The sequence below is a fragment of the Pelobates fuscus genome, chromosome 1 (genome assembly GCF_036172605.1).
Source record: "Pelobates fuscus isolate aPelFus1 chromosome 1, aPelFus1.pri, whole genome shotgun sequence".
NCBI classification, from domain to species: Eukaryota; Metazoa; Chordata; class Amphibia; order Anura; family Pelobatidae; genus Pelobates; species Pelobates fuscus.
The window spans coordinates 64,004,901-64,025,950 of record NC_086317.1 but is presented as its reverse complement, the minus strand read 5'-3'; the positions used below and the strand labels follow the sequence as shown (position 1 = coordinate 64,025,950).

The window sequence follows — 21,050 nt, the reverse complement described above, 5'->3', positions numbered from 1 at the left end:
ATGTAAAAATGCCGTGAGTGCATTTACAAAGCTACTCTACGACCATAAGCTTCTTTGATCCTTGTGTAAGTTATGATCCAATGAGCTCACCTGTTTCCTATAGCCGGAGCCCTGTGTCATGGGAACCCTCCTATGAAGGTTTTCCTTCCCTCCCTCAGTATGACCATCAAGCCTTCTCTAACTGTTAACCTTTTTGTGTACACTGGAATCACACGCGATGAGACAATTAACTCAGTGCTCTGTCTAATTTCAGCATGTACCAGGTTACAAGGAAGCAAAGCAATGAAAAAGGTGTGTTCTGCGACCCTTGTAAAAACCTTGTGAAATCACACCGCTCCTTACATCTCAAGGCTCACATTTAGAGGGGGATTATTAAGCTGCAATAAAAGATACAATATGAGCGTCATCTAGAAAGCTCAGATGCTTCTTCTGAGAAAAATCAGTGGTTGTGCGTAAAGGGGCATGAGACATGTCAAACATGTGATCTCCTTTTACCAGTGCTGTCAGAGGTCAGACAAACTTGGTTGCCTGTATGTGTCCTTGTTGTTTGTCCTTAATGTGTTAGAATGTATTAATAACTAGTGATGTCCCGAACTGTTCGCCAGGAACCGTTTGCCGGCGAACATAGCTTGTTCGTGGCGAACGCGGCGGGCGAACATATGCGATGGTCGGTCCGCCCCCTATTCGTCATCATTGAGTAAACTTTGACCCTGTACCTCACAGTCAGCAGACACATTCCAGCCAATCAGCACCAGACCCTCCCTCCCAGACCCTCCCACCTCCATGACGAATAGGGGGCGGACCGACCATCGCAAATGTTCGCCCGCCGCATTTGCCACGAACAAGCTATGTTCACCACGAACAAGCTATGTTCGCCACGAACAAGCTATGTTCGCCGGCGAACGGTTCCCAGCGAACAGTTCGGGACATCACTATTAATAACCCATATATATTATGTATGCCCCTTAATCTAAACATGCAGTGAGAAGGGGTTGCCAGTAATTCCAATGGGAGTCGTAAGTAGAGTCATAGAAGAAACATTACCTCTGCTGCTTCTGATTAACAGGGCTCATCTGCTTTTTATGACCTCTCAAATTATACATATAGGGTGAGTAAAGTGAGGGAAACAGCTTTGTTACCTGGATCCCTCACAACACTATGATGTAATGTAACATCTTTATTTTGCCCCAGATTGTCCTACATGCATTGCCCGTTCCTTTTCCAGTCCTGTCCTTAGTCGGCCTGTCTCTCTTTCCTTGTTTAAGTTTTCTATCCTGTTTTTTTTATTTTGCTCTTTATTCTTTTTATTTTTCTATGTCCCATTTAGCATTCACTCTGTGATTCTAGGAATGGTGAGTGGAGGTTTTTTTGTTGTCTTGAACTTTTGCTTTATTTAAGAACCGTTCATGAGTTTGGTATTCTTATGTGTGTATTGTGTTGTGTTTTCTTCTTGATCTGTTCTATGTTCCCATTTTTCCATTTACTCATATGGTGCTTGTTGGGGGTTGCTGTTTTAAACATATCTTATTAATAACGTTAATTATCTTATAATATTAGCATTTTAATAGTGCATCTTGTTTGCCCCACATGCATGCCTGTATGTCATCACAACAGCATTGATTTTACTTTCTAGGCAATGATGTGCCATACATATTTTTATTGGCAAATGACTTTGAGCTGACAATTATTATTCTGATCACAATAAAGATTTAGACACGTATATATCCAGTCTGGACTGCCATCAGAAATTTTGGGGCCTCTTATCCGCTCAAGGTCTGGGTATACAAGTTCTCATATGGGGCCCATCCTGAGTCTGCCCATAAGGATGCAGTGTATGTGTGTGGAGTCGTGCAATGTGTGTTTAGTGAATGCAGTGTGCATGTAGTGGATACGGTGTGTATGTCGGGTGTTGCGGACCGTTTCAGCATAAAAGGGAATTAAATCCGTTTAGGCGATAATCCCCTTTTTGAGAGACAGGCACAGCTACTGCAGAACACCAAACTCCCGAACTAGATACAAGATAACACTCCGAACTGGAACAGCTGAACAAGAAAAGCATACAATCCGCTTACACTCCTGGCAGTCAGCTTGCAATCCAATTCCCCCCAAGAACGAGACGACACTTCATTTTGAGAGTTAAACAGGAACTCTGGACTGGCTCATCCAGCCTGGCTTTTATTTCCAATTCACACATACAGGCCACACCCAGGGGGAGGCATAAAAGAACCAATGACATAGATGTTACCTCCCACACATCCCCTCCCCTTAGTGTGACACATAATCCCATTATGCATACAGTTTAAAATATACTTTTACACAACTTTCATAACTTTAAAACCATACATCACATTCACATAAAAATACATATCCACAATCAATCCATTCAGGGGAACAACATATTAAAAAATGGCATGAATCCGACCAGGGGTTCAAAAGTTACTAAAAGTATCTTTTGTCCCTCCTGGCTGGCAGAAAAACATCCCTACAATGCACCCTGGTTTCCTCCCTTCTGCCCTGGAGTTAATTGGAGAAGTAATCCAATTATCCAGGACTAGAGGCAGACTCCATTAACCACATGGTTGCAAAACGACATAAAACACTTTAAAATACATAAAGTCACATTTACACATAACACACAGACATTTCACCTATCCCCAGATAGCTGGGATCTGCGCGCACAAAACTACCGAATAGCGCGCAGATCCTACTCACACAGTACAATTGCCATGGAGCTAAAGTCTTTCCCATAGTCTTTCATTATATGAATAGGCTCCATGGTATGGCTATCTGGGGTATCACATTCCCATAAAGTCTGGTCCATAGTCCAAAGGCAAGAGGCGGGCAATCAGCCCCCTCCAAGGACACGTGGCGAGGTCGGTTTCGCCACACTTCTCCCCTTTACCCCCCAGACTAACAGGGTACTTGACCTCCTGCCGGTCAGTGCCCTTGTTAGTCCAGCAGCCCACCCACAAGACAGAAACAGCAGTACAGCCCACCCACAATAAACCATTACTACACCTGGGTAAGGGAGAATCTTGTCCATGTCCAGGTGCCTTACCACGGCTGTGTGGGGGACTGGTAGGCTGCCTTGGTGGGTTGCTGAGGGTGCAGAGACCAGCAGTACTCTGTACTGGTGCCAGCACTACCCCGGGAGTAGCCTGGTTGGAGCCTGGTTGCTGGAGATTGACTGTCTCCACTTTGGATATATCGCTCTGTGGCTGGGGGACAGGACCGACCGTCCCTACCCCTGGTGCTGTAAATGCAGAGACTACGGTCCCATCTGCATGGATGCGGGGCTTAACATCTCCCCTTGGTGGGTTAGGCTGCCGCTGGAGAGAGGGTGTAACAAGCTCCTCTCTCTGGACGGTAAACTGCCACTGGGGAGAGAGGCTAGCAGGCTCCTCTCCCTGCCATTCTCTCTGCTGGTGGAAAGGGAGACCAGCTGTCTCCCCTTTCCTTCTCTTGTCCTGCTGCTGGGGTGCGAGACTGACTGTCTCTGCTCCCTGCAGGACACACTGCCGCTGGGGAGGATGGACAACACCATCAGCTCCCTGGGGTACACACGGCCGCTGGGGAGGAAGGACGGCACCTTCTGCTCCCTGGGACACCCACTGCCGCTGGGGAGGGAGGCCGCTGCTCTCCTCTCCCTTCACTTCACACTGCCTTCCTGGCATATCACTTTGCTGCTGGGGGCAGGAACAACAACCTCTGCCCCCTGTAACTCAGCCTGCCGCTGGGGAGGGAGGACGACACCATCCGCTCCCTGGGTTACACACTGCCGCTGGGGAGGATGGACGACACCATCAGCTCCCTGGGGTACACACTGCCGCTGGGGAGGAAGGACTGCACCTTCTGCTCCCTGGGGCACACACTGCCGCTGGGGAGGATGGACGACACCATCAGCTCCCTGGGGTACACACTGCCGCTGGGGAGGAAGGACGGCACCTTCTGCTCCCTGGGACACACACTGCCGCTGGGGAGGATGGACGACACCATCAGCTCCCTGGGGTACACACTGCCGCTGGGGAGGAAGGACTGCACCTTCTGCTCCCTGGGGCACACACTGCCGCTGGGGAGGATGGACGACACCATCAGCTCCCTGGGGTACACACTGCCGCTGGGGAGGAAGGACTGCACCTTCTGCTCCCTGGGGCACACACTGCCGCTGGGGAGGATGGACGACACCATCAGCTCCCTGGGGTACACACTGCCGCTGGGGAGGAAGGACTGCACCTTCTGCTCCCTGGGACACACACTGCCGCTGGGGATCTGGGCCGACTGCCCAGCATCCCTGTAGGGCCGGTAGAGAGATCTCGGTCCCATCTCCCCCGGCCATCTGTGGGTCTCTCCAGGGCCAGTCCATGAGGTCCCCCACTTCTGCAGCTGGTAGTGAAGCAGGAGGTACCTCGGCCCCGTTTTCCCAGCTGTAGGCTAGCAGGTCTGGGTCTGCCACCCAGTTTTCCCGGTCTGCGTCCCTGCTCTGCGGCTGGCCGGAATTTAATAGTTCTACATAGTCCATCTCCAGCCCTTGTTCCATGACAGCGAAATGGCGGAGGTCTTGTCCCAGTCCAATAGATCTCGGGCCCTGTAACATCTCACTCCGGTAATGCACGATAGCCTTGTACCGTGACTCTGCTGGACTGCCGAAGTCGACGTCTTCTGTTAGGGCCTTCCACAACATGCCAGGGCTAGTGTAGTGATCCCCCTCCGGCTGGATGCCCTCTGCCCTCCACGTCTCTGACTGGACAGTGCACCACCACAGTGCCTGGTATGAGACGTCCAGGCTCAGTTCCCTTTCCACGAGGTACTCAAGTTGTCTTACCCGCTCCCCTCCGGGTTGGTCCCCCAGAAGCGGCATCCGCCAGGCCATTTTTCTCCAACTGGTATGCGGCACCAGGAAAGCGCTGCTGCCGTTGATACTGGACTTCTTACAGGGCATCATACCATAATTCTATCCGGGCATTATCTCTCCATTCTAATTCACTCTCTTCCTCAGGTGTGCGTGTTGCCCAGGTGTGCGTGTTGCCCATTTTCCCAAAATCCTTCGTATATAGGGTCGCTGTACGGGTACTGGCGTTGCCCTCACTTTGTAATCCAGGAATGGTGTTGTCTGTAGCTGTCCCTCTGGTTGTAGGAACGATCCCACCGTTTCAGCATAAAAGGGAATTAAATCCGTTTAGGCGATAATCCCCTTTTTGAGAGACAGGCACAGCTACTGCAGAACACCAAACTCCCGAACTAGATACAAGATAACACTCCGAACTGGAACAGCTGAACAAGAAAAGCATACAATCCGCTTACACTCCTGGCAGTCAGCTTGCAATCCAATTCCCCCCAAGAACGAGACGACACTTCATTTTGAGAGTTAAACAGGAACTCTGGACTGGCTCATCCAGCCTGGCTTTTATTTCCAATTCACACATACAGGCCACACCCAGGGGGAGGCATAAAAGAACCAATGACATAGATGTTACCTCCCACACATCCCCTCCCCTTAGTGTGACACATAATCCCATTATGCATACAGTTTAAAATATACTTTTACACAACTTTCATAACTTTAAAACCATACATCACATTCACATAAAAATACATATCCACAATCAATCCATTCAGGGGAACAACATATTAAAAAATGGCATGAATCCGACCAGGGGTTCAAAAGTTACTAAAAGTATCTTTTGTCCCTCCTGGCTGCCAGAAAAACATCCCCACAATGCACCCTGGTTTCCTCCCTTCTGCCCTGGAGTTAATTGGAGAAGTAATCCAATTATCCAGGACTAGAGGCAGACTCCATTAACCACATGGTTCCAAACGACATAAAACACTTTAAAATACATAAAGTCACATTTACACATAACACACAGACATTTCACCTATCCCCAGATATCTGGGATCTGCGCGCACAAAACTACCGAATAGCGCGCAGATCCTACTCACACAGTACAATTGCCATGGAGCTAAAGTCTTTCCCATAGTCTTTCATTATATGAATAGGCTCCATGGTATGGCTATCTGGGGTATCACATTCCCATAAAGTCTGGTCCATAGTCCAAAGGCAAGAGGCGGGCAATCAGCCCCCTCCAAGGACACGTGGCGAGGTCGGTTTCGCCACATCGGGGATGCAGTATTTGTGTAGTGGATGCAGTGTGTGCGTATATTGGATGCAGTGTGTGTTTAGTGAATGCAGTATGTGTAGTGCATGCAGTGTGTTTATAGTGGATGTAGAGTGTGTGTGTGTGTGGTAGATGCAGAGTGTGTGTTTATAGTGGATGCAGAGAGTGTGTGTAGTGGATGAGCAGGGTGTGGATTGTGGATGCAGAGTTTGTGTATATGTAGTGGATGTTGTGTTTGTGTAAAGTGGATTGTGGTGTGTTTAAAGTGGTGTACAGTGGATGACGAGTGTGTTTGTATAGTGAATGCAGATTGTATGTTTGACATGTTTGTGCAATGGATGCAGTGTGTGCACAGTGGATGCAGTGTGTGTAATGGATGCAGTGTATGTAGAGAATGCAGAGTGTTTGTTTGTGTAGTGGATATAGTGTGTAGTGGATGCAGAGTGTGTGTATAGTGGATGTAGTGTATATTGGATGCAGTGTGTATAGTAAATACAGAGTGACTGTTTGTGTAGTGGATGTTGTGTGTATAGTGAATGCAGAGTGTGTGTTTGTGTAGTGGCTAAAGTGTGTGTTTGTGTGGATGCTGATTACCATTTTACGTTAAACTGGACGCAGGCCATCTTAAGTTAAACTGGACGCAGGCTTTAATTAGACATATTTAAGATATCATGAGCCTCGTTTTTAGAGTATACTAATATTTTTCACCTACTTATGTTCTGCCATATTTTCCCTATACATTATTTTATCTATTGTACTAATCTATGTGACAATGTAACCAGTCACATGCCATTGTATCATGTGACTACTATTACTTGATTGTGTTTTATGCTATAAATAGAGCAATGTGTCCAGGTAATGATGTTATAGAAAACAGACTAGCCAACAATGCACAATGTCAATCAGCAGTGGCACCTGTTCTAAAGGATATTGTGGCATTAGAAAAAGTGCAGAGGCGCACTGCAAAATTAATAAAAAGAATGGAACATTTTAGTTATTAAGAAAGGATAACAAATTTATATCTCTTTAGTTTACAAAAACTGTGCCTCGGAGAGAACATGATAGCAGAAAAACCATTGTCTAGAAATCTATTCATTTATAGGACACAAGGTCAAGTGTTTAGACTGGAAGAAAGGAGATTTAGTGTAAGGCATAGGAAAGGGTTTCTTTACAGTAAGAACAATAAGGATGTGGAATTCTCTCACTGAGGTTTTATCAGAGTCTGCACAGATGTTTAAACAGCAACTGGATGCATAATTGCAAAAACATAATATTCAGGGATATAATTTTTAATTGGTGGGGTAATAGGTTTTTGATCCAAGGATAAATCTGACTGCCATTCTGGGATAAGAAGGATTTTGGATCAACAGCAAAAACAGATGTGAGAAAGGTTAAATTTAATGGACACATGTCTCTTTTCAGCCTATGCAACTATATAACTTGAGAAAGCCCTATGCTACATGTTATTTTGAACTATTTTATATTTATTGTTTTATTGTACTTTAATAAATACAATTATATTCTAACTTCCCAGGATCATCCTGCCTATCTTTGGAACTTCACGAATCACCTGGTCTACATACTCCTAGGTGTGGAGCATAGCAAAAGAGCCATATCGAGGGAGCAAAACTTTGCTCCTGAGCTAGTAAGTGAATTTTCATTTGTTACACTAACTTCACCATACAGTGTGCACTATATTGCTGTTCTTTTGTTTTTATATACACCACAGAGAAGACACTGTGCCCCCTATATCCTTAGATTGGGGATCCAACCACTCCACGCTATCAAAAAGGAGCCACAAACTGAACTCTAATAAATGTGAATGCACTTCCTATTCCTACACAGATCCTTCTCCTGAAAGTGCATTTCTTTTTCTCTTGCACCTCTAGTTGTACGGCATACTACATGACGATCCCCTGCCCTTATTTTATTTTCTTCTGTTACATATACCATCAGAGAATATACCACGGTGCTACTCCCAAGTTCCTCCTTCCACTACCTCATTTTCTTCCAGATAAGAGAGACTCCATCCTGGGTTGTTCGGGCTGCCTTATATTTACTATTAGTCTTTTCTTCAGCACTGAATCCCACCTGTTGTTTATTTGTTATGATGATAATGTGATTGAAATATTTTGGCAGTTTTATAATAGTGACACCTGACGGTATGTTTTCTCTATTAAGTTAGGTAGTAATAACATCCACAACACAGAGCATACATTAAAAAAACTATCAACAACTAACTGTACCTTTCCGAGTTAAATACTTTGATATTACTATAATAATAATTTTAGGCAAAAAGATCATCTCTGTATCTTCAAATCCATATTTACAGGGTAATAGGGTAGCTTCTAACTATAAAGTCAAAATGTTTAACGAAAATCAATTTTATGAATTTCTTCCACGTAAAATTAAATAATTAAAAAGCCTAATCTAATATTTTGCTGCTATGTTTTCACCCACAATAATAAAACAACATTATAAATGATGGAATTTTAGAACATCTATTCTCTGTATATATTTTCCTGCATACTGTGGGTGAGGATTAACATAGTTATTGTGGATGGTGTGCAATTTAAGAATGTAATGATAATTAGCTAATGAATAATTAATTTTTCAAAATCTTCCTAAGCCGTATACCAAATTTGCATTTCACAGATGTTTTTGCTGGGCAGATAGAAATAAATGAACATGTAAAAGCTATTCTCCCATGGTTTAGAATTGGACCAATACAATTTAGAATTCAAACTATGAAATCTGTGGACATGCAGGTGTTTTGCCTAAAAAGACCATTTTTATTTAATAAATAAACACAAATTACAGGTTAATTATTTTTTCACATGTCTATGTTTTTAAATATTGGATATTTTAAGGTCTCGTCAGTTTGTAATATCTAAATGATTATAGCACCTTAAAATCAATTTATAGTAATTATGGATAGTAATATAGATGCTGTTTTAGAACTGACAATTAATGATACGATAGCAGATACCATATACAAAATATAATATGCCACCACATTAACACTCATTGTAACACAATTCTGGATTATCTTATTATGGATATTAACAGTTTTAGTAATATTTCCTCAAGTAGTAATCCGAAAGTAGATTCTCCACATTTTGCATAAACCATGTATGTTTAGTGTTCTCTACCAAAACTTTAAAAGAGAATCCTGTAAATCTTAATTGTACATTTCTTTGACTGCTGTGCTATTATTTCTTCCCCATGTTTCAAAACAATGTGCTGTGTATGCAGTCTAAATGATCATTAAAATGCCTTGCTGTTAGCATCAATATTTCATCACTTAAAGGGACACTCCAGGCACCCAGACCACTTCTGCCCATTGGAGTGGTCTGGGTGCCAACTCCCACTACTCCTAACCCTGCAAGTGTAATTATTGCCGTTTTTTATAAACTGCAATAATTACCTTGCAGGGTTAACTCCACCTCTAGTGGCTGTCTACTAGACAGCCACTAGAGGTCACTTCCTGCTCTATAGCACTGGAAACCTGTGCTAGAGCCTCGCTGGACGTCCTCACGCTGTGTGAGGACCTCCAGCATCGCTCAAATCCCCATAGGAAAGCATTGAAATTATTTTTCAATGCTTTCCTATGGGGAGCTCTAATGGGCATGCGCGGCCGCAATACACCGGCCGACGCAATACAGAGGAGGAGCGTCGCTGAGGAGGAGACAGCGGTGAGGGACATCGCTGCTTCCTCAGGTAAGTGACTGAAAGGGTTTTCACCCCTTCAGTAACTGAGGATTGGGGGGTGGGAGGGAGAGGGACCCTCCAGTGCCAGGAAAACAGATCGTTTTCCTGGCACTGGAGATTCCCTTTAAAAGCACTCTATATCTATGTCGGACAAATCTAAAGTTCCAGTGTAAATCCACAATAGACTATAAATATTAAGTTATTACTAGACTTAGGCACCACCACAATTTTAGTTTTGTCCAAACTTAATTTTGTCAGTTTGTTAATTCATCATTTCGGATGAAATTTGCCCATTATTTTCTTTTTGGAATTTCATTCAGAGGAGTAGAAGTTTGTCAACTAAACAGCGAGCAGCAAGTGGCCAGTCTTTAATCCAATAAAGGCATACCGGGTGGGGCACCTATTAAAATAGTTAACTGGGAGGGATAAAGTATCCCCGCTGTGACTCTACATGTGCCCCAAAATAAATAGAGGCCCTAGTCTCCCCCTCCATCCTCCCCCGTGACCACTGTCTCTTCCCCTTTATTATTTTTACAGCCCCCACTAGCCATCAATGGGTTGGGACTGAGGGGATACTATATCCACCTGTACATTTATTAAATAGCCCCCACTCATGGCCACAGATGGAGGCTGGAGTGGTACACTAGCACCCCCCATTTATTTTAATAGCACCCACTTGTGGGACACATATGAATCACAAAGGGGCACCATGGGAGGGGGCGAAACATGTGCTGGATCCCCTTTATTATATTACAGACTGAGCAACAAAAGCTGTCCACTCAATAGCCTTTTTTAGAACAGTGAGCTGCCACTGTATGATTGCTGTTAAGTAGACATGCCCCTACTCACGGCACAGCGGCTAGGGGCAGGAGGGAGGATTTAACTTCCTTTAAATAAATATGGGGGCATACTGTCAACAATAGGTCAGGGGTGAGAGGTTGTGGGGGATTTTTTAATAATTACATGGATAGAGCCGACAGCTGCTAGCTCCCTCCTTGTAATATAAAACAAACGAATGAAAGAACAAAATGCATGGACATAATTTCATCCAACAAGCAATTAGTTTGTTGTTTTGTTGTAATTTGTATTCGTCCATTCGCATTCAGACAAAAATTTCTTCATCCAAAAAGATATGCCCAAGTTTAGTTATTACAGGCTCCATAGTGTACTCCATGAGGCAGTAGTCATGTTGAGTATTTACATCAGTAATTTAGAATTATGGTATTACACTATTACACTATATGCCGGTTTGTTTTTTTTCCTTTTAGGACAGATCACCTTTTTATATGCTGCTGTCAGTCGGCTGGGTAGTCTCTGGCACAACACTGCATATTCTTTGTATATTATACATTTGCACCTATTGCTATTATTTTGCAAATGTATTTTATATCATTGCATTATCTAATTTGCCATTGCTTGTTCTGTCTAGAAAATCAAACATCATTCAATGTCAATCAAAACAATAATGACAAATACTTACAGCTTTCGAGTTGCATTGCACACGTTTGGACATCCATAGGAAAGTTCTTTAAATCCATTGGGCATGACAAAATCAATGTTAACCTGCCAGAAAATAAATATTGTCCATATCAGATGTAGATGCAATAAGAAATAGTTTAAATATATTTTCATTTATTTGGAAAATATTATTTAGTTGTAAAGTCAGAAAACATAATATTTGATGGTTCCATTTACAGTTTCCCTTTCATAATTTCTCAATTTAAAAATGTATATATATTTATATTTTCAGCAATTTCTTCCCACGAGGACTCAAAATGTTTAGTAGAATTAACTTGAAGGAGTGCATGAAATATGTTTGTTGCCATAGACCCACACACATATGTAAACACTATAAGCACTTCAATTCTTAAAAGAATCCTTATTCTTTACCATGAGCTAGCTGGAGTAGTGGTATAAACCTCACTGGCATGAGCCCTTTAGAAAGAGAAATACTCTCCGGAGTAATGAATCATGCTTAACTCAATGGCTATCTAACTGTTGAATTTAGGTTTGATGGGTACTAGAAGTTACTCAATGCTTTTTCAATGTTCCTGAGAATCGGAATTTCTTGCAACAGTTTGGGAAAGGCTCTTAATGGTTTATCAGTAAGACAATGCCATGTGAGCAACATGAGGTCCACATAGATATTGAGACCAAAATGAAAGAAATTTCTGAATACTTTTCAGATCAGTTGCTGGACCAATCATATCCTATATGGAACAAAATCCTAACTTCAATCTTCTGACATCTTATGGAAATCTTTACCACACATATAGCCGCTGCTATAGCAGCAAAGGTGGGACCACCTTAACATTCTCCCACAAAAAGTTGGAAAATCGAATTAACTATAATCCCGTTCTCTATCATTATACTGATATCTGCTAGGTTTGTACACAAAACTTGTGCACAAACCTAACAAACAGATATCAGTTTAGTGATAGAGCGTACATGAAATTATTCAGTACTTTTTTTTTTCTAAATGTACCAATATAATTTATACACACTGTTATATTCTTCTCTAAAAATCTACTTTTATTTATTTTAGTTGGTAGGATCTCCTACTTTTTTTTCCTGTGATTGTTGGCGTTGTTTAGAGATTTAGTGCCAATGTATTTCTTCCTGTTTCTTTTTTGTTTTTGTGCTTTTTTTTTGCAGATCTGTTGTTTTTCTTTGTGTATTTTTAATTAGTCAGTATAAAAATAGGAATTATGTTATGATCACTAATCAGAAAACACACAGACAACTATAAACCAGTGACATCACATAATCTATTATATAACGTAACTTTCCTGGAGCAATACAAGATACAAAAATGGATGTTCTTTGATGTCTAAGTATATATTTAAGTTTCATAGATGTCCTTTATTTTATTTCTTCACAGAAGGCCCAGCTTGTGTTTAAACATTAATGCCCCTTTTGAGTCGATGAACTGAATGCATTTCTGTGTATTTCTACATGTGAAAAGCTTATATTTCTCAAGATTTTACTAAAAGGTACAGATTTACTAGTATAACTTTTTTTTAGATAAACTTGAATAATTCTATGTAGGATGGCCCTTTGTCCTCAGAATGTCCTCAGAACCACCTGGATTATTTGTGATATGGATTCAACAAAGTGCTGGAAATATTCATTAAAGATTCCAATCCATGATGTCATGATAGCATCACACTGTTGCTGCAGGTATTTCATGTCCCATTGTACCAAATCCTAAAGTGTACTATAGTGGAACAAGATATGGTGACTGTGGTGGCCATAGAAGTACATTGAATTTATAACTAATTTTGTAAAACCAGCTCAAAATGATATGACGTTAAGCATTATCCTACTGGTGGGATTCATTAAGTGATAAGTAGATTGTCTTCATGAAGGGATGCACATGGTTAGCCACAAGGTAGTTTGTGACATTTATTTCTCAGTTGTAGCAAGGGGACTACTGTGTGTCTATAAAATATTCCCATATCAGTACATGATTATCACAAACCTGACCCATTAACACAAGACTCAAACACACACATAATGTGTAACTTCTGGCGTCATTGTTAGGGAACCTTGGTTTATGTCAAAACACAGAACCAGGAGATGGCATGTGTCGCATGTTGGCACCATAGCCACTAAATTGACCATAGAGTGCCTCAAGGTTCTAAAGAAATTACTTGTTTACATTTTCTAAATGCAGTGGTTAACAGCTCTGTGATGCACCAGTCGACACTGGATGTGATTGTCTAACCTTTGCAACCAATGTTTGAGAGCTACAGTTGCATGACCCTCACCATTCTATTAGAAGCTCAAAAACGGCTATTTAAAAAAAATAGTTTAATATGGATTTACTCATACACAGACCTTTTTATGGGAAGAAAACTCGTACATAACTTGCATTCTGTAAAATGGTATTTGTATTTTAAGTGACACCGAATGCCATTTTGCTGAGAAACATGGTACAATGGGGTGCCGTTGTGAAATGAAGTGGATAATGTGCTTGACATTTGACCAAGTTAAAAAATCTGAAAACTTATGCAAAACAGAGATCACAGTTGTATTTCGGAGTGCAACCGAGAGCTGTCAGGCATTAGTCATGCTACAATGGTTACATATTTGTTATTCACTTAAATAGGAAAACAAAATGTCAACAAATGTGTTTTGCTTTTTAGACTACTGCCAATATAAAATGATAATGTCAAGCAATTACTGGGTGGCAGTTAGAGAAATGGGATGCTTTGCAGAACTTTGTGCTGTTAATGGTATATTACTAAGGGCCAGAAGGACCATTGGTATAACAACAGGGGTCCACAGACATGCAACGGCAATTGGTCCATGGGATCCAAGGACTGGAAATGTTCAATGTACCCATGCCACAGAGATCTAATATAAAGAAGCAAAGTGGGCAGTAATCTAAAGTAAGGAAGTACAGCCATGCATAATTCTACCACAGGTCACTCTTTACTGCACTGGCAGATCCAGCGGGGGAGGGGCAACAGGGCAATTCCCCCCTCCCCCCCTGAGGCTCTCCCCTGCTGGCTAATGTAGGGCAGGCACTGTCCAAGCACCAGCCCTGCAATGTGCCTTCAAGGACTGGAGGGGAAATCAGAGATCTCCCTCCCTGGTCCGCTGGCACTGTGCTGAAAGCCGGCAGGGGAGGGAGAGAGAGAACCTGATCCACCAGTGGAGAGAGGACCCGGGAGCTCAGCCTGAAACTCCTCAGGGTCCTACTCTAGAGAGCACAGAGTGTTGCCACGGTTACCACGGCAATGCTCCGGATCTTGCGAGAGTGAAGACTAGCCCTGGAGCAACGGGCTAGAGTTCACTCTCACCACTGCGATCAGCAGTGATTCCACACCAGACCACTAGGGATCAAGAAATGTCCCCCCTCCTCCGTCAGTAAAGGTAAGAAGGGAGGGGGGACATAAATGTATTTATTTTTTTCCCCAAAATTTCTTTTTATAAAAAATCCCCCCTTATCATAACTTTAAAGACATCTTTTCACAGCATAATCATATCAGCAAACATTAACAGGAAGATGGAATTTCAGTAGCAATGTGTAATATTAAAAATTGACAACTTTGGCTCAATTCAAACACTGCCCCCCCCCATACACACACTTCCGCCACATACACACACACTGCCCCCCATACACATATACACTGCTCCCCCCATAAACACACTGCCCCCTCACACACACTGCCCCTGCACACACCATGCACATTCACCCACTGCCCTCCCATACACACATTGCCCCACACACACATATACACTGCCCCCCCATACACACACTGCCCCACATATACACATACACAGCCCCCCATACACACATTGCCCCACACACACACACTTCCCCCCCATACACACATTGCCCCACACGCCCTACACATTCACACACTACATGTTTCTATTGGCAAATTGTTTCAAAATGATATATATGGTATAGAAGGCTTAATCTGTGTCCTACTATATACAACATGGATTCCGTAAAAATGTTTACTATTTAATTCCAATTTAGCTCTGAAACATAAACATGAATAACATATATAAGTGGGTCATCACATGTTGAGTTTTTTTTATATTTATATTTGTTTCTTGTTTCTATATTAGTGTAACTGTGTTACCTGAGCTGTTAAATAAAAATGTTTAGCAGAATCATTGTAATTGTGTTATTCAATATAGAATAAAAAATACATTGCTATTATGTGTTCATGAACAATTGCCTGAACTTCACCTGTTCATTGGTAATAGTTTAATAAAAAAAATCTGGACTTATAGTTACCACGTGAGGTAGACCGTGTTTATCTTGAGACTGATACACATACTGTTCTAAAGATTCACACCTTGTTTACACTTGTCTATTTGGTATTCATAATTCTGCGACCATAGACAGTGTGTGCTGGGAGATGCCCTCTAAGATGCATTTTCAGTGGGTATGTGTGTCTCCCACCACTAGCATCTTCAGCAGAAGATGAGACTGCAGAATACTTTGCTACACAGAGAATTTTATCTGTAGAATGATATTCGTAACAGAAGATAATAATGCAGAATTGCATATTATTTGCAAGTCATAGGTCTCAATTTTTTTTAAGTATTTAAGAGAAAAAATACATAAATAAGCAAATAACATTTTAAAACAAATAGATGAATGAACAATGCTGAAATTATAAAAAATAAAATACTGCTCAACGGTTTATGAAGTGATCAATCCACACTTCTAAATCAAAAGTAATTAATATAAAGCCCAAAACACAATAAGTAACACCCTTGCAGATACCTTAATGAACTAGAGCTATTGAAAAATGTCCAATTAAAGTTCCATGGAAATACTCTGATAATCGTGATCCACTTGTACATTAAGCACAGTTTAGGAGGCGTCTCCACTCCCACAATGGATCCAGACATTTCAGTTTACTTCATAATCAAAATCCCCAGGGGCCACATTTTAGGCAATAGATAAGGGAGGTGGAAATATAGACAGGGAGATGGATGAGACAGAATGAAAATTGATTTTTAATATTGACTTTGAATTAAATACTTTTTATTAGATCTGAATTTCTTTCCTTCTCCTTTCAGCACTTTTGGGAATATATTTAGGGTCATCATATGGTTCTAGCCTACTTTGATTTGCCTGCTAGTCGGTTCAACCTATCTTTTTTTAATAGGTGTATTTTATGCAAGTTTTTAATCATTTCTGTTGCCCTTTTATTATACTTCTTCCCATTTCATCAATGGCTATTATTTTGCTCATTTATTTTTTATTTTATTTTTGAATTCAGTTTTATAACTCCCTCAATTATACATTATATTTGTTTTACGTTTTTCTATAGGATCATACCCCTGGTGTGGTGCAATTATTTTCTATATATCCTCGCATTTTTAGGTCTATTTTTTGTAAAATTGCAGTGTAAGTATGCATTTTTCAGTCAACCGCTGCAATTTTCTGTTTTTCTTTTTTGGTTCAAATGATAATGTTTTTGTCTTAATTGTTTTTGTCTTCTTTATTTGGTATAAATTGTTTGCTTTGCCAATGTGAAAGGAAATATGTGTTTGCATATGATGTATAAAGCCATAAGGGGTTAACTATTTGATTGTGGAATTAACCCAGTAAAATGGATTACGTACACAATGAGCCTTATAAATAAGACTCCTTCACTTTGCATGCAATATGTCTCTAATGAAGTAGAATTCTCTACGAAACGCGCTTGGCTGGTGTGGCATTACTTACCTCCATCGAACCGTGCAGACCTCCTCCTGCCGTGCGGTCCGACCACTCCACGCAACTGCGCGGTTGGACATCTATATATAGATATGGGCATGATGTCACGTCCACTCTTAAAGCGACCATGTCATTATTGCGATCCTAATCTGTTTTGGATCGCAGCGATAAAGTGGACCTATCAGAACATAGCTAAGCCTATTTAAGGTTGTTTTAGCCCCCATTCATTGCTCTATTGTGGTTTATGTTAGATCCTAGTTTAGTGCGCCTAGAGTTTCTCTTGTGATTTCTAGTGTTTGACGTCGGCTTCGTATTTGACTTGTGATTTCTGGTAAGCTAACCTCGGCTTTGTATTTGACTTGTGATTTCTGGTATCCTGACCCGGCTTTGTCTTGACTTTGCGTATTTCTGTATCCCTGACCTTGATTTATTCTTGACCTTGATTTTCGCTATTTATACATTAAGTTGGGCCATTCTAAGGCTCGGTAATATGTCTTTCGAATCCATCTTTTGCGGATTTCCTCTTTCCAGCGTGTTGGGGTACGACTCCCGTGGATTGCAGAAATGTTCCCTGTGACACGCATGACATAATTTTTGTGCCCCGTTGGAACGAATGCCATAACTCAGTTCCGGATTCCATTGGATGACACATCTTAACTCAAGCCGGCATCCAACCTGTGCAGTACTGGAGGATTGTGTCATCTACTGCCACTGAGATCATTTGTTAGGACTATTATACTCATGATATGTCTGTACTCATTGGAAACTCTGTAAGTGTTCACTTGTTTTGTGCAATCAAGTATCCTGTTTTTACCATAAGCACTATGCATTGCTGTGCTCTCTTATAGATCTAACTCTGCTTTATATACAAGTGGAGCATGATTATCAGAGCATTTTTATTGGACTTTTATTGGACAACATTTTCACAACTTATAGCTTTTGTTTATTTAGCTACCTGCAAGGGTGATACTTACTGTGCTTTTGGCTTTACTTCAATTTAAGCTTTTAGGGCTTATTGTCTACAGGAGGCACGGAAATATCTCATATGTTATATAGTGACTTACTGTACATGTTCTAGCCCAGTACTTGGCAAACATTTGTAAAATTTTCAAAGAGTTACCTAGAGTGAAGTGGAGCACTGAGGGTACGTTGAGCTACACTAACCCTAAAGAGTAGGAAGTAACCCCTATAGCTAATACGTATAACGTGCCTGGCATGTACTGGGCAGAGAATAAAGACTAGAAAACATATATTTTATGTTCAGAGTCAGCACATCATGGATATATGCCAAGGTCGCGTCATCTTTTTCTGCCTCTACCAACTAGTTTACAAAATAACTGCTGGATCTCCAAAGCTTCTGGTGCTCCTGCTATTCTCCAACACCCTAGAACACACTAAGTCCAGTTTATGTGTTCACCTAGCTATACTATCCACTACCAAGAAATAGAACTTTGGAATAACCCAAACTGCAGGAGATACCATCACCATTAAACACTGTATAACAGGCATCATATTACTGACTATTGATGATATAACACATGATACATTTTTGTTGCTGTTCTTCCTCCTTCCTGTGTAGAAGTAAGAAATTTTTGATAAAACATACCATATTTTTCGCTCCATAAGACGCACTTTTTTTCTCCTCAAAAGTAAGGGGAAATGTCTGTGCGTCTTATGGATCGAATGTGTGTTCCCTGGAGCCGAATCACCAAGCCCAGGTGCAGGGGCGAAAGGCAGATCCCGGTAGGGAAGCATGGAAGCATGTGGCTTGGAGGATGGAAGGCTGCAGAGAGGAGGCTGCTGGGGTTTCTGTGTCACGCTGCTTCCCCCGCTCATCGCCTAGCAACTGGTCTTGCGGGACAGCAGTACGCACCTTACCTTACTCCTTCAAGCACTGTCTAAGGTAAAAAACAAGTCACTATTTCGTTGAGCCTGTATAGGCACCCATACGCCGATTACATAGAGTCTGGCACGACTCCTGCATTTGAGTTTGTTTCTTCTCACCTTGCTGCATTTATTTTTGCTATATAGAGAATGCACTATGTTTTTATTTACACAGCTATACTGAGCCTGTGCTGTTTGAAAATACATTTAAGTATACCCCATGTGTACACTTTAGGTGTATAGATCCTTTACTTCTGTTTTTATCTTTCATGGAAGGTGATAAGGGAATACACCTTCTTCACACCCATTTTTTGTTATTGTTATTGTTATTTTATCTCTGAAGCGCCTACACAAACATTTCTTAAAAAAAATAAAATGCAACAAACAAACCAAAATAAATGGACTATTTATATATCATATATATATATATATCATATGTATAAAGTAATCATTGACTCCCGCTTTCAATGATTAATTTATACATATTTTGTTTGTTTCTGTCTCTTAAGCAGTATTAGGATAGTCGACCATTTGTTGTAAATTCTGTTTCTTCAGAATATTTTTTTCTTGTTTATTTTTTTCTTCTCTAAAAACTAGGTGCATCTTACGGTCATGTGCGTCTTATGGAGCGAAAAATAAGGTACTTTTCCTTACCTGATGCTGTACAGAACATTCCCATTCTTAAAAATTCTCAATAACTTGTTGTCTGTTGTGACATCGTGGAAATTTGCCCCCTTTTCATTAGCAAAGAATAAGTCGGGTTTCCAAATGGAGTCTAACATAGAAGGATCTAAATCCAGCGAGTCGTCAGGGTATTCACTATACGAAAGCCGAGGGTCGTTCCATTGTTGCCTTAAAAATATATTCACTCTGTAGTCCTAAGGAAATGACAGGAAAGTAGTTTATTTACCTATTTATTAAATTAACATAGCATGATATTACTTTAAAGTTCCCACTGTCAGAGCATCATGTGATGTGCTATAGAACTGCTCATCTCTGCTACGTAAAACACAAGGACAAGGTTCCGGTGAAATGGTTACATAATTGTAAAGGGTTTATTGTCTAAAACAATACATTGTGGTCAAGTAATGGATCGATAGGAAAAAAGAAAAAAAATAGATTTAAAAAATTGGTTGAAAAATTCTGTTGGGCGAGGAGAAAATTTCCAGCCTGGCTGTTTTGGTCCTTAACTGTGCAGTTTAGCAGTCAGTTCACCACGTGGCACTACATGTGAATCTATTGAAGATACCTTTCCAGGAATTGATGTTAAAGCCAAAATTACGATATGCCTTGCTTTAGGGATAGATTGGAAATTGTGAGATGTACGTACACATGCTACGGACAGAAAAAAGGAACCAAAATAAGGAAAGATCATTTTCAAAATATCTGTAATCTGTACATTTTTACTCTAAATATCAAGCAATCTGTACGGACAATACAGAAAATAACAATTTATGTTGAACTCTTGTGCATGTACAGTAGGTTGATTATCCAAGGCAGTCAAATAGTCTGTATAAAACAATAAGGAGGGCAAGAACTTTACTAAAAATGTGGGATCAAATCTACAAGGTCTCCTTCCAAAAACCCCATCTGCTATAGACAAAAAATAAGGAACTGCGACACCAAAATAAATGTCAAAGAGATTTACTCCACCTGTGTGGAACTGGCTTCATACATGTGGAGTTAATCTCTTTGACATTTATTTTGGTGTTTGGACTATTGTTTTTCTAAAATAGTCTCTATGGACAAGCTCCTGGCATACTATATTCAATGAATCTGCCAAAATGACTGTCTCATGTCTTAAACGTTTGCCCCATTTATGGAACTTAAGGAACAACATCAAGAATGTCTGGTGTAGATCATAATTCCATTAAAGACAACATTTGAAAATATTTGTATGTATCATTTAGCTGATTTTTTTGTATCATATATTTTATACTCATGGTCAGCTTTAGCATTATATAGTGATTTTATTAGTTTTTCTCCAAAAGTCATTAAATTTGATTCATAATAATTATATTTTAAACATATAAACATGAAGCCCACGTGATCAACAGATATAATGAAAACTGATCTAGCTGACTTGATATATTTAGGATATGTTACTATCACACTTGTTAGTTACTATAGACCCATTTGAACTT

The 21,050-nt window shown here is 40.8% G+C and overlaps 1 protein-coding gene across 4 annotated transcripts in view; it reads right to left on the bottom strand.

The window, feature by feature from the left end:
• The window catches only part of GLRA2 (glycine receptor alpha 2), a 244,097-nt gene that overhangs the window by 129,343 nt on the left and 93,704 nt on the right, over positions 1-21,050 (bottom strand). For all 4 annotated transcript variants that reach the window (XM_063449052.1, XM_063449043.1, XM_063449061.1 and 1 more), the window contains 2 exons: positions 19,561-19,784; positions 11,308-11,390 (listed from right to left, as the gene is read on the bottom strand). In XM_063449052.1, the coding sequence (XP_063305122.1) occupies positions 11,308-11,390; positions 19,561-19,784 (307 nt within the window). The remainder of the gene's footprint in view (positions 1-11,307; positions 11,391-19,560; positions 19,785-21,050) is intronic.